We start from the raw sequence: 14697 nt of genomic DNA on the forward strand, positions 1-14697 counted from the left end.
TAGTGCTTTCTACGGTGTTTTTTGGGGCCCTAAGGCCTGACTCACACGTGCACAACAGATTGATGTATGCTTGTTGTATGAGACTTGTTTACTGATGCAAGCTCTCAATTAATTTCCAATGGGAGTCAGCATGGTTTGATACAACATTTTTGTTGTATGAGGGGGAGGGGGGCAGTCGAAACGCAGCCGAAAGCCATTCAACAAAAATGTTGTGTCAAACCATGTGACTCCCATTGGAAATTAATTGCGAGCTTGCATCAGTAAACAAGTCTCATACATCTAGCATGCATCAATGTTGTATGCTAGATCGAAAGGTGTGAGTCAGGCCTAAGGATGAACAATATGAATATCAACATCCTAATACTGTCCAATACTTCGATACGGATGAACCCCCAGTCAAAAAATAATAAAAAATAAAAATAAAAAGAGTGAAATAGACACTCGTGCTTTCTGAGGTGTCATTTGGGGCCCTAAAGATGAATACAAATTTAGGTAACACTTGCTATGCATCCCAAATAATCTAATGTGTTATGATAAAGTTCATGATTATAATCATGAACTTTTTATTATAATGTAACATTTAACATTTATAATAATTTATTAATACATAGCAAGTTATGAAGTATTATAATACTTGATATTATAAGTCATAAAGTTTACAATGTGTTATGATTAAGGTTATAATGTTTTATGATTAAGATTATAATGTATTATGATTATTTATGAGCTCTTATAAATATAATTATACATGGTTATGAGAAGATTATAATGTCTTATAAGTGTGTTCATAATGCGTTGTAAACATGGGATGTGTTACCCACGTATTCCCGCCTCTTGGTCAGACATTCTGTGTCTACCTGACTCGTGTTTAAAACCCATTTTGGGCGGGAACCCCTTTTGGTGTTAGCATTATGTTATGCTTTAGCTATTGAAAAATAGCAGACCTACAAGCTCATAGCGCGCCACCGAGTGGCGCGCTACGAGCTTGTAGGTCTGCTATTTTTGAAAAATGTAAGAACGACTGACATACCTGTAGGAACATAGCTTTTTCAGAAAACTGTCAGGATGTAGAACATGGGTTCCCAAAGTGGGGTCCGGGGACCCCTGGGGGTACTTGAGGGGTACCTAGCTCAATTAGAGATAGAAACCAAATGGACCCTTATGACTCAGAGTTAAATTAACAGTGGTTTTACAATATAAAATGCGGTACCAGAGATAGAAATGCCATTAAATCGGGGGTCCGTAGCATACTGCGTGTGAAACTGGGGGTCCATGAAATTAATGTTTCGGAATCACTGCTATAGAGCCGTAAAAATCCTCCCTTATCGGGGTCACTGGCATAATGTTTTCAACTGGGGGGTCCGTGGCCTAATAAATGTTGATTTGGGGGTCCTTGACACGAAAAAGTTAGGGAACCACTGATGTAGAAGAGATTTTTAGAATCTGATCTCAGGTCAAAATGGGTTAACCATGCATGTGAACCTAGCGTCCCTAGCAGTGGTGGGACAAGAACTCCAATTGTTCAATGCAGAAATAACTCTGTTACAACTAAAAGTCTGGATAATCAAAATTTACCTGAGTAAATGTTCAAAAGTATTGCCATCAAAATATACGTAAAGTACTGTAACAAAAGTAAAAGTACTTTTGTTATGCAGAATGACCCTCGTCTCAAATGTTTAAAAGTATTTTGAAAATGGCAGATCTTACAATCTCACTCGGCTTCTAGATTGGCTATTTTCAAATTGCCAAAGTGATGTATAGAAATTTATATAGGGCAGTTTTTGTGCAAATTCTCTCGCTATAATAAAAATGTCCTTCAGCATTTGATAAATGCTTCCATCTCTTCATTAGTCTGTCCACGGAAGGAACATCCTTACCGCTGCATGCCTTATAATGCCGCCTTCTTCCTCCTCGTGTGCCAAATAAATTCTTCATCCTACAATGGCACATTCTTTGGTTCATCCACTGTATTTGATGCGATTGCATTCACACCTGCGGTAATCCGTCCTCTGGAGCGATTGGCAGCGAGGTGAGACCCCCGTTTTTGGGCGATCTAGAATGTGTTCTTTCTCACCTTTTGTTGTTTGATCCGCATCAGAATTCCAATGAGACTAAGGCCTCACTCAGACCTTTACAGCGTTGTGAGTGTCATGGCCGCCCCAATGCATTTCCAATGGAGGTCACATGGTCTGTTGTATGGCTTTCAGCTGTGTTTCGACTGCCCCCTCCCCCTCACACAACACAAATGTTGTGTCAAACCATGTGACCTCCATTGGAAATGGCATTGGGGCGGCCATGACACTACACAACATTCATCCAACAAGCATACAGCAATGCAGTAAAGGTCTGAGTGAGGCCTTAATCACATCTGCCCCCAACAAAGCACACTTTCCGACAATACGCAGCAGGATTCATTTGAATCACAGTAAAACACCCTGGTGTGAATGTGACCTATAAGAGTATTGGAAATTGGACATACTCAAGTAAAGTACAAACACCTAAAAATTGTACTAATTAAGTACAGTACTTAAGTAAACGTACTTAGTTACTTACCACAACTGGCGCCTAGGCCTCACTCAGACCTTTAAAACATGGCCGCCCCAATGCATTTCAAATGGAAGTCACATGGTTTGTAGTCCACATTTTGGACTACAAGCTGTTGTATGGCTTTCGGCTGTGTTTCGACTGCGCCCCTCCCCCTCATACAACACAAATGTTGTGTCAAACCATGTGACTCCCATTGGAAATGCATTGGGGCAAGCTATATCACACCCTTTGTATACAACAAGCATACAGCAATCTGTTGCGACCGTGTGAGTGAGGCCCTAGAGGTGAAAAAGTATAGTATAGAGGACTGGGTCTGGGGAACCCCAGTCTACTAAGTATATAGAGTTTAAGTCGATAAGGCTCTAACCCGAATAACCCAGCATGTGGACTGTGTACTTACATACATAATGTATTGTGTGTGTGCGTGCGTGCGTGCGTGCTTCATGTACACATGCGTGTGTGCGCATGCGTGCTTCTGTGCATTTGTGTGTGTGCATGCATGCTTCTGTACATGCGTGTGTGCGCATGCGTGCTTCTGTACATGCGTGTGTGCGCATGCGTGGTTCTGTACATGCGTGTGTGCGCATGCGTGCTTCTGTACATGCGTGTGTGTGCATGCGTGCTTCTGTGCATTTGTGTGTGTGCATGCTTCTGTACATGCGTGTGCGTGCATGCATGGTTCTGTACATGCGTGTGCGCATGCGTGCTTCTGTACATGCGTGTGTGCATGCATGCTTCTGTACATGCGTGTGTGCATGCGTGCTTCTGTACATGCGTGTGTGTGCATGCGTGGTTCTGTACATGCGTGTGTGTGCATGCGTGCTTCTGTACATGCGTGTGTGTGCATGCGTGCTTCTGTGCATTTGTGTGTGTTTGCATGCGTGCTTCTGTGCATTTGTGTGTGTGCATGCATGCTTCTGTACATGCGTGTGTGCATGCATGCGTGCTTCTGTATACATGCGCGTGCGTTATATCCCCTGCTCTCCGCTGGGCCGTTCTCCCCTGATGATCGGCTCTCATCCTCGGCGGAGCTAGGCTTAATTCCGTTTGCTCTGCTCCATGCTGATTAGAAGGGACTGACACGTCCGCTCCACGGGGAGTTCGTTCACTCTCTCTCTCTCTCACACACACACACACACACACAACACACAACACACACACACACGTGCGCACGCTGCTTATCGCTGTCCGAGCACTTCCATTACCATGTCTTTGAGGGCCCTCTTTGTAATTGCCTCCCTTTATTAGTTTGCCTGCATGTCAAGCCAGGAGAACAAGTACCCTCTGCACAGCAGGGGCTGAGGCAAGTGCCCCCCCCCCCCCCCCCCCCAGAGCCCCCCCCCCCCAGAGCTGGACATGTTACTGAGGCAAGTGCCCCCCCCCCCCCCCCCAGAGCTGTACATGTTACTGAGACAAGTGCCCCCCCCCCCCCCCCAGAGCTGGACATGTTACTGAGACAAGTGCCCCCCCCCCCCCCCCCCCCCCCAGAGCTGGACATGTTACTGAGACAAGTGCCCCCCCCCCCCCCCCCCCCCAGAGCTGGACATGTTACTGAGGCAAGTGCCCCCCCCCCCCCCCCAGAGCTGGACATGTTACTGAGACAAGTGCCCCCCCCCCCCCCCCCCCCCCAGAGCTGGACATGTTACTGAGACAAGTGCCCCCCCCCCCCCCCCCCCAGAGCTGGACATGTTACTTCTGACATTCACTCCTACCCCACAAGGCAAAGAGATGATTTTGAATTACCGTATTGACGCACTTCCAAACATCAATCTTTCATCAAATTTAGAGGCCCTCATCTATGGAATTCCCTAGATGCTTCACTTAAATCCTCATTATCCTTGTCAATATTCAAAAAACATCTAAAGAAATATCTATATATTTCTTCCTCTCTGTAGATTACATGATTTACTTTGATGTGTTATATTTTCTCTTGTGTGTTTGTTGTTTGTATTGTTTATTTCCCTTTTTTTGTATTGTTCTTAATTGAACTTTTAATCTGTTTTAAATCAATGACCTCTTCCATACAGGAAAGGATTCCAAATAAGCCAGCTGGCTTCTTCCTTTCCTTGCATTGTATTTTTGTTCTTTGATATGTATATGTCTATATTTTGTACTACATGCTAAATAAATAAACCTAAACCTAAACATGCACCCAGTCGTACACACGCACGCATTTGCACACACACACACACACACACACACACACACACACACACACACACACACACACACACACACACACACACACACACACACACACACACACGATTTTTGTAACCCATTTTTCACCCCTGTGTCAATTATCTAATGTGATCCTGGGCTCTACACACCCTCTGCCAACCTTGTCCCCATATATGGGGGGACATGGGGAGAGCAACGGACTTGAACTCATGCTTCCTTCATGCCTGAGTGTCCAAGTTGCTCCTTTACACCTGACAAGGGGGAATTCCCCTGGTTGGACGTATTTTTTTTTTTATGTACTTCATTGACATTTGTAAAAGTATTCAGTGCCAAAAAAGGATAAATCACCCAAAAAAGCCATATACAGTACTTTAGGTTTGTTTCCATTGGGTTCAATTTAACGCATTCAACACCCAAAAGACTAGACAAACATAATAAGAAAAACTGAATGAGAAATAAATTAAATCCATCTTTTGGAGCTTGAGCCGGCGCGTGCAGTGTTTGATAAGGAGACGTGTTGCACGTTGATCACACCATCTGAATAAAGTCATGAATTTTAAAACCTAGCCGACAGGTTCACAGTGTTACTGTTATGGTGATGTGCCTTCACGGAGGGCACAGGAGATTATTAGGCCTGACCTCGAAATTTAAAAAAAATATTTTTTTATGAAAAAGCTCATGTTTCTATATCAGTGGTTCTCAATATTTCATGTCTAGGTCCCCAAAAATTATCTGTAATTGTCCGCCGACCCCCATCTGAAAATATGTTGTTCCAGGGACCCCCCAGCAGAGTAATGTAGTAAGAGAGTGGTGACACGCTTTGATCTCGCCGCAAAGCGGGTGCCTATGGGCAATAGTTCCAAACATTGCTCCAATGGCTGGAACTATTCCATTGAGATAGAATGAGCACTTCCGCATTCCATTGTTACAATGAGAGTGTCATTACTCTCTTTTATACTACTCTGCCCCCCAGAAACATTGAGTTAAAAACGGAAACTCTGAAAGAATATATATTCAAAGATTTGAGGCACATTTTCACGATTTTTCAAAAATAGCTAAAGCATTACATAATGCGAACACCAAAAGGCGTTCCCGCCCAAAATGGGTTAAGAAGGCCTTCGCTGTTTACCTGTGACTTGTGTTTCGATCAGTGGTTGGAAAAAGTACTTTTTACTTGACTAAAATCATCAACGCTGTAAATTATACTCAAATTATACGCCACACATTTTCACGATTTTTCAAAAACAGCAGATCTACAAGCTCGTATAGCGGTGGTACTCGGTGGCGCGCTATGAGCTTGTAGATCTGCTATTTTTCAATAGCCATAATGTTTAAAACACCAAAAAGGGGTTATAAAGTAAATCTGTCTGCACGTCTCCCTCAAGGCTTCACGAGGAGGACAGGAGGTTGAGGCCTCCGCTGGCGACCTTTGACCTGCAGAATCTCCTCTACAACCTGACGGCGCTCACTATCAGCAACGCGGGAGGACACAACTGTAAGTGACTGTGTGTGTGCGTGTGCGTGTGCGTGCGCGTGCGTGCTTGCGTGTGTGCGTGCGTGCGCACATTTATTTTCCCTTCACTTTACTAGAGTATTTCCAGTTTTCAGTTACTTACTTACTACTTCTACCCCACTACATCTCAGAGGCAAATATTATGCTTTTACGCCACTGCAATTATTTGAAGACTTTAGTTACTAGTTACTTTGTAGATTTAAATTATTATATTACTATATATTATATACATTTTGGCCATTTGAAAATCTACAATCTCACAATGCGATGTAATGTAGCCTATAGCCAACAGAGTAGCCGTACAGTGTGCGGCTGTGCGTGTGCCTGCATATTAATCCATTTTGACCTGAAGACGATTCTACAAATGCCTTCTATAAATCCTGACAGTTTTCTGAAAAACCCTATGTTTCTATGTCAGTCGTACTCAAACATTTTCATGTCAAGGACCCCCAAAAATATATGTAATTGGCCGCCCACCCCCATCTGAAAATATGTTGTTCTAGGGACCCCCCCCCCAGAAGCAAAGATTTGGGTTTGGCTCTGAAAGAATATATATTCAAAGATTTGCACCACATTTCCACGATTTTTCAAAAATAGCAGATCTGCTATTTTTCAATAGCTAAAGTATAACATCCTACTGTAAATATGCCACGTCTCTGTGTGTGTGTGTGTGTGTGTGTCTGTGTGCGTGTGCTGTGTGTGTACGGTTGTAATGCACGTAACTCGAGAACTGTTTGCCCCACCGACTTCATATTCGACATACGCGTTCCACACCCCCACAGGGAGTGCAGTGCCCGGACTCGAGTCGGTCGGACCCACGGTTCTCCAGAACCACCACAAAAGGCTCTGGTCAGGCTCTGCCAGTGGGCCTAATCAGCCTAAATCCCCTCACCTGTGCAATTTCCAGCCTCTGCCTCAGCCAATTGATTGCCATGGCAACCCCACACCTGACAATTGATTAGCCTACTTAACCAGTCCACTTTTCACAGTCGGTCAGTTTGCCCTCTTCACACACAGATACAGAGATCTCCATGTGGGACACAGACAGTTACAGAGATCTCCATGTGGGACACAGACAGATACAGAGATCTCCATGTGGGACACAGACAGTTACAGAGATCTCCATGTAGGACACAGACAGATACAGAGATCTCCATGTGGGACACAGACAGTTACAGAGATCTCCATGTGGGACACAGACAGATACAGAGATCTCCATGTGGGACACAGACAGATACAGAGATCTCCATGTGGGACACAGACAGATACAGAGATCTCCATGTGGGACACAGACAGATACAGAGATCTCCATGTGGGACACAGACAGATACAGAGATCTCCATGTGGGACACAGACAGATACAGAGATCTCCATGTGGGACACAGACAGATACAGAGATCTCCATGTGAGACACAGACAGTTACAGAGATCTCCATGTGGGACACAGACAGTTACAGAGATATCCATGTGGGACACAGACAGTTACAGAGATCTCCATGTGGGACACAGACAGATACAGAGATCTCCATGTGGGACACAGACAGTTACAGAGATCTCCATGTGGGACACAGACAGTTACAGAGATCTCCATTTGGGACACACACAGACAGTTAAAACGGGTGCTATGACAAGTTGACAACGGGTATTATTAGGTTCCCAAGTTGCATCGTTCTCAAGTAGCCCGTATTGCCGACAGGAACGTCCAGGTCTAGTGATGCTTAACCCATTCTGGGGCGGGAACCCCTTTTGGTGTTTTAAGCATTATGTTAGACTTTAGCTATTGAAAAATAGCAGACCTACAAGTTCGTAGCGCGCTTGGGGTCCTTGACATATTGAGCACCACTGAACACAGGTATTTCAGAAAACTGTCATGATTATTTCGACGTCAGGCCTAAATGGGTTAAAACACCAAAAGGGGTTCCCGTCCTGGATGGGTGCGTGTAAGTGCGTGCGTGGCAGCACGTGCCTGCTACAGTAGCCTATATGTAGTGCTGCGTGCATTAGCTCACAGCGCGTCTGCCAGACATCCGACTATCCCATGAATCTCTAATACTAATGATATAAGTCATTCTGTTTGAGCTCCTCAACTCCCCACTCATTTGCATGTCATGTTAAGCATGATTGACCCACTTTGCACAGGCAATGTGATCCCTAATTCCTATCTATCTTATCTTGACTGGCTAGTTGTCTTATTAACACCCATTAAAAAAAGAAATCCTCGGTGTACCAGTAAGGGTCCTTTGGGGTGAATTTGTGTTATTTGAGTTATAAGTGAATACAAACTAAAGATTTATTTTATACTGTGTAGATCAGTGGTCCTCAACCATTTTATCCCATTTTGACCTCAGATCAGATTCTAAAAACGTCTTCTACATCCTGACAGTTTTCTGAAAAAGCTATGTTCTTCGATTTTTCAAAAATAGCAGACCTACAAGCTCGTAGCGCGCCACTCGGTGGCACGCTACGAGCTTGTATATCTGCTATTTTTCAATAGCTAAAGCATAACATAATGCTAACACCAAAAGGGGTTCCCGCCCAAAATGGGTTCAAATCAAGTACCACCTCAGAAAATATTGGGGCTCTACCAAAGAATCACTATAATAAATAACTGATGTTAAAATACAAGACTGTAAACCTTATGCCCCATACTATTCAGCTATGCACAGTTAACACAGGAGGGAAATGTAATTTATTCTCTGATTTAGTTTTTGTTCCATTCCTAATTACGCTGCTGTTTCTAATGAGAATAATCAGTTCTCAAAATTCCTATTAATGGCTAGGTGTGCCGGAGAGCCTATTTCAACCAATTGCTTAATCAGAAGAACTACCTGTAGTGATATAAATATATTTAATTCAATTTGCCTTCAGAGGGGGCTTAAGTACCACCAGTGGTACACGTTCTGTACCACAGGTTGAGAATCACAGGTGTTGATTATCTCTTGGAAGAGAGAACGATGATAACCAGATCTCTCTGTCTCTGTCTCTGTCTCTGTCTCTGTCTCTGTCTCTGTCTCTGTCTCTGTCTCTGTCTCTCTCTCTCTCTCTCTCTCTCTCTCTCTATTTATTTAACCCATTTTGACCTGAGCTCGTAGCGCGCCACTCGGTGACGCGCTATGAGCTTGTAGAATTGCTATTTTTCAATAGCTAAAGCATAACATAATGCTAACACCAAAAGGGATTCCCGCCCAAAATGGGTTAACCTTTATTTAACCAGTAAAAACCACATTGATCTTTTACAAGTGTAAACAGCTCTGCCGGTAACAATAAATACAAGACAATAACAAGGACATATAAGTAACATTCATAAACACAGTATACCCGCTACCTAAGAAGCTCAAGGGAAGAACTAACAAAGTCTAATAACGCGACCAATAAAAGCTAGGAAACACAATTTTGCTAATACACACAAGAATCAAAGAGAACCAACATTTGCTATACCCGTACGAGACGTCAAAGCAGGGGCAATGTCTGGGAGTGAGAAGTGTGCCTTCCTTTTGAAACTCACTAGGGTGGATCATATAGAAGTCAGTTTGAGTTTGAGATTGATTGATTGAAATATGTATTAACAGTTTGCAGAATGACAGTACATTTCAAGCACAAACTCAATACAAAGACTGTTAACTGTGAGTGGACGACCCGATTAAGCATTACACTTGTTTACAAGAGGGTCCACCTTGTTCAATTCATCAAAACATTTAGAGACGTACAAATAGACACTTCTATATAGTCAAAGAACAGAACATGAATTCATCATAAAGTAGGTAAAAAGGGAAAAGAAACATATACAGTGAGGGGGGAAAAGGGGTGGGCGGTGGGGGGGGGGGATTCAGATTTTACGGGGGCCAGTTTCGAATTGCAGCCGTCCGTAGGTGCCCTTTGAGAGCGGCTTTGAAGGAGTCAAGGGATTTGCATGTCTTAATGACTGTTGGTATGGCGTTCCACATTTTGGTAGCATAGGAGCGAAAATAATTTAGTCCCTTGTTTGTGCCGAATCTGGCTTGTACATGGTTCGTTGCACTCCCTCTGGTGTTGTGGGTGTGGAGTCTGTGGACTTCGTTAACATTAAGGAAGTATCTAGACAGGTACATGGGTATCAGTCTGGTCTGTATAGGTCATTCCATGACCAGGGTCAGAAAAATGCATCTCTATCTCTCTATACACCACAGCACTCCGGTGTCGGCGCTGCGATTGGTTAAATATTATCGTAAAGTGCATCCTGCAGCAGAGAAGGATCACTTTTTTTTTTTCTTCTTTTTTGTATTATTCCATTGTTGCGTAATCATGCTGTAGATGTTACTATTCACACTTACTTTCACCCAATATATTTTAACCCATTTAGGCCTGACCTCAACATTTTAAAAAAATCTTCTAAATCCTCCAGTTTTCAAAAATAAATATTTTCACGATTTTTCAAAAATAGCAGACCTACAAGCTCGTAGCGCGCCACTCGGTGGTGCGCTATGAGCTTGTAGATCTGCTATTTTTCAATAGCTAAAGCATAACGTAATGCCAAAATGGGTTAAAGCTGCAATCCGGTAGGTTTTATGCTGTGTGGACACAGCATATGTCCATGTCCTGATGGAGACGGCAACTGTAACACCTCCAGGATTTGATGAACCCCGGTCTCTCGTGTGGGAGAACCACATTTCTACAGGCTTTATAGTTCCGACATACTATTGGTCCGATTGTCATTAGACCGTCAACCTATACCTCAAACCCCAACCTAACCATAACCGCAAGCACGGGAGCAGCGCATGTCCGACCGCACGTCCGACCGTTGTTTCTGCATGTCGGACCTTTGGTGTGTCGGGATCTGCGTGCGCGTCCCGTTTCTACCAGCCAAGACATGTTTTTTTTACTGGCGGAATGTTATTTTAAGGACGTCACACGCACATTGCGCGCGCCTACATGTGCCCATGCGTGCGCACAGAACAGCTCCAACCAGCATTAGAAAATATGCATTTTATTTTACCTTAAAGGAGCATTCAGTGATTTGGGTGATTTGGAAAACCACCCAGTCCGCCCCGGTAACAAAATGTGCACATGCACGCTCTACAGTGGGGGGAAGTGCAACAGGCCAACAGCATGTGCACCAAGGCCCGCCCCCACTCGATCATGATTGGAGGAAGGCCCCTCTCATCCTGATTGGATGAAGGTTTTGCCACCCGCCACCAAAACTGAAACTAGGGTTTTTTTACCCCAGGGGCTCACTGGGGACAGGGAGGAACTCCTTATATGGTCAGCACACTCTATAGTAGGGAGGATTATCCAGAAAAAAAGAAAAAATAAGTGATATTTGAATTAAGTCAAATCACTGAATATACCTTTAATGTGTGATTAATAATTGTTTTATAATAATAATGAATTATAATTATACCTTTACGGGTGTATAAATAGTATTAAACATGTTGCCGGGCCAGATCCACTGTCACTGCTGGTGAATTTCGGACTTTATTTGTACATTTGTAGTACACCAAAGAGGCCCAGGTCTTATTTTGTGCAAAAACGCATTATTGGCTATTTCCCCTACCATAAGCCCTCAATGAGGGTTGGGTTTTAGCACTAATTCGCTTATTTCCATCAAAATAAGTAGTAAAGTGTGCCACTTGGGATACTATTTACATTATGAAGAGAGGATACGAAACAAATAGATTTTTGAGCGATGGAAATATGCCCCATTCAATTCAATTCATTGAGGGCTTATATGGTAGGGGAAATAGCCAATACTGCGCTATTGCACAAAATAACACCTGGACCTCTTTGGTGGGGACGTAACAACTACAAATAAAGGTATGAAAGCCTTCTAGTCTGAAATTCTCCTTTAAGTAGCAACACTAAAAAGGTTGCTTTGAACGACTATCTTTCTCTTCCTCGGCGGTGGCGGAGGCGTTCTCGTTGCGGGCAGATGGGATACCGGCAGCAGCCAGTACTGTAGCCAAACTTCTCTGTTGCTTACCGTGTGTGTGTGTACTGTGTTAAGTGAAGACGCATTTCCACACTCCTGCTACAAACCTGTTAAATGCAAAGTAGCCATCTTGGGTATACTTTGCTCATGAATCGAGGGGAACGCCTTCAAGTGCGTTCAACCGCGCAAAAATATAATGTAATTGGCCGCCGAGCCCCATCTGAAAATATCTTGTTCCAAGGACCCCCCCCCCAATCCCCCCCCCCCCCAGAAGCAAAGATTTGAGTTAAAAACGTTAGATCTGACAGAATATATATTCAAAGATTTTTGACGCGTTTTTACGATTTTTCAAAAATAGCAGACCTACAAGCTCGTAGCGCGCCACTCGGTGGCGCGCTATGAGCTTGTAGATCTGCTATTTTTCAATAGCTAAAGTATAACAAAAAAAGGTGGTGAATAGTATAGGTGTCGCGTGGAGCGACCGACCGACGCCCCCCTGGCTCCAAGCACTGCACTTAGTTACATTCTTTTAATATTTACCGTACAGATTGGTTAAAAATAACAATTTCTTCATTAAAAGGATTTTCCGGGCGCCGTTTTAATTGGGGGGACAAGCGTGACTCATTGCTCGCTGGCGACGAGCCTTGCGTTTCAGATCAGACGTGGAAGCACAACAGACACACACGAAAACAAAGACTTCCGTATGGAACTGTATAAGTCATGCTCCTTCTTGCAAACTTGTTCACGCACCCACACAAACGTGTGCACACACACACACACACACACACACACACACACACACACACACACACACACACACACAAGAACACAATTCAATTGGCATTGCTGCTGCCTCCTTTGCACATCACAGGGGAGGGACTGCTAATGATTTGTGTTAGGTCTTAAATTAGTTCTCAAACAGTGTTAGAAGTGGCTTATCGCTCGCAGGCACGCTCGGCAGGCGCTAATATGAAAGTCACATAAAGCTGTGTACACCCCCCGCCCCCCCCCCCCCCCCCACCCACCACACCCCACCCCCCTTCCCCCACCACACCCCACCCCCCCAGCCACACAGCAATATCCTCAGTGGTGCCATTTATATTGCAAGAGAGAGCGTAACAAATGTAAACCAAATGGACCCGGAAGGGGTTCCATTTGGTTTACATTTTGTACACTCTCTGAGTTGGATTAAAGCTCTCTCTCTCTCTCTCTCTCTCTCCCCCTCTCCCCTCCCTCTCCCTCTCCCTCTCTCCTCTCCCTCTCCCTCTCCCTCTCTCTCTCTCTAGCTCTCTCTCTCTCTCTCTCTCACCCCTCTCCCTCTCCCCATCTCTCTCTCTCTCTCTCTCTCTCTCTCTCTCTCTCTCTCTCTCTCTCTCTCTCTCCCCTCCCCTCCCCCTCTCCCTCCCTCTCCCTCTCCCTCTCCCCTCTCCCTCTCCCTCTCCCTCTCCCTCTCTCTCTCTCTCTCTCTCCGTGGCTCTCAGACGAGCCCCTCCCCCTGCGTGTTCCCAGTCACCTCTGGTTCTCCGTATATTCATCTGGCCTGCTGCTCGTTCGTGCTTTCGCGCCGGCTTCTTTCTTTTAGCACGTTTTAAGCGCAATTATGCTCCAATCCTTCCAACCACTTAAACCCTATAGTATAGTTAAGTGGTGTACCCCCAGGGCTCTATAGAAGAGCCCTCCCCCCGTGTTTTCTGTCCAAGTTAGCTCTTTAAGGCCATAAGAGAATTAAAATAAATACTATTCTGTATTTGCTATGTTTGCCCAAAGGCAACTTACTTTTTCCCCCTTCCAAGTAATGTCGTGGAGTCAAAAACTATAATATTTGTATTTCAACCATAGTGGAGTGAAAGTCTCCCTGTTTGAATGGAAAACTACTGGTGCATCAGAAAAGACCAAGCTAGCCTAGGACCGACGAACGTGAAAGCATAAAACTCCCACGCACCATGTTCAAATGCATAATATCAAGGTTTGTTTATTGCAAAAAAAAACTTGTTTCCCAATATACTTGAGTTTCCTGATTAACACCATGGAGGCCCGGGGCGGAGATCCTCCGTCAAGTTCATGGTCAAGTGCCCAAGCCGGAGAGTGATAAATAGGACGGAGATTAATGATAACAAAACCGTTCGCATCGCTCCACAGCCTAGGAGCGCTTGTTGCCCAATCCGATCACGTGTCAAACAGTGACACGTCATCGAAAATGTTCCCTGCCTTTTTAGCTGACGAAAACGAAAATCTTAAAACGATCATAACTCCCGATCTAAATCATCCCGTCTAATTCTGAAAAAATATCCTGTGTTAGACGGCGCTCCGCAGTCCAGTCGCTAGTTGCGATAGATTTATTCTTACCTCCCGTTGTTGTCGATCGACTCTAGAGTGGTGCTACACAGACATGCACACCAACTTCCGGTGCGCCGGTAAAAGTGGTCCGGGCGCTATAAATGATGGGCACATGGATTAAATGGATTAAATAGGTCCGGGCAAGCAAGGTGTTAACAAACGTGTGGTCCCTGATAAACAAACCTTGATTTTTTTGTATTATTATTTTTCTTGC

At 44.3% G+C, this 14697-nt stretch overlaps 1 protein-coding gene across 1 annotated transcript in view; it reads left to right on the forward strand.

Annotated features, from left to right (window-relative positions):
- lamc3 (laminin, gamma 3) overlaps positions 1-14697 on the forward strand; it is a gene marked incomplete at its 5' end in the record, with an annotated part of 260453 nt that overhangs the window by 167115 nt on the left and 78641 nt on the right. Inside the window, 1 exon segment of the mRNA XM_079525276.1 lies at positions 6114-6223. Within this exon segment, the coding sequence (XP_079381402.1) occupies positions 6114-6223 (110 nt within the window).

This window comes from Electrona antarctica (assembly GCF_951216825.1).
Source record: "Electrona antarctica genome assembly, chromosome: 16".
Classification (NCBI taxonomy): domain Eukaryota; kingdom Metazoa; phylum Chordata; class Actinopteri; order Myctophiformes; family Myctophidae; genus Electrona; species Electrona antarctica.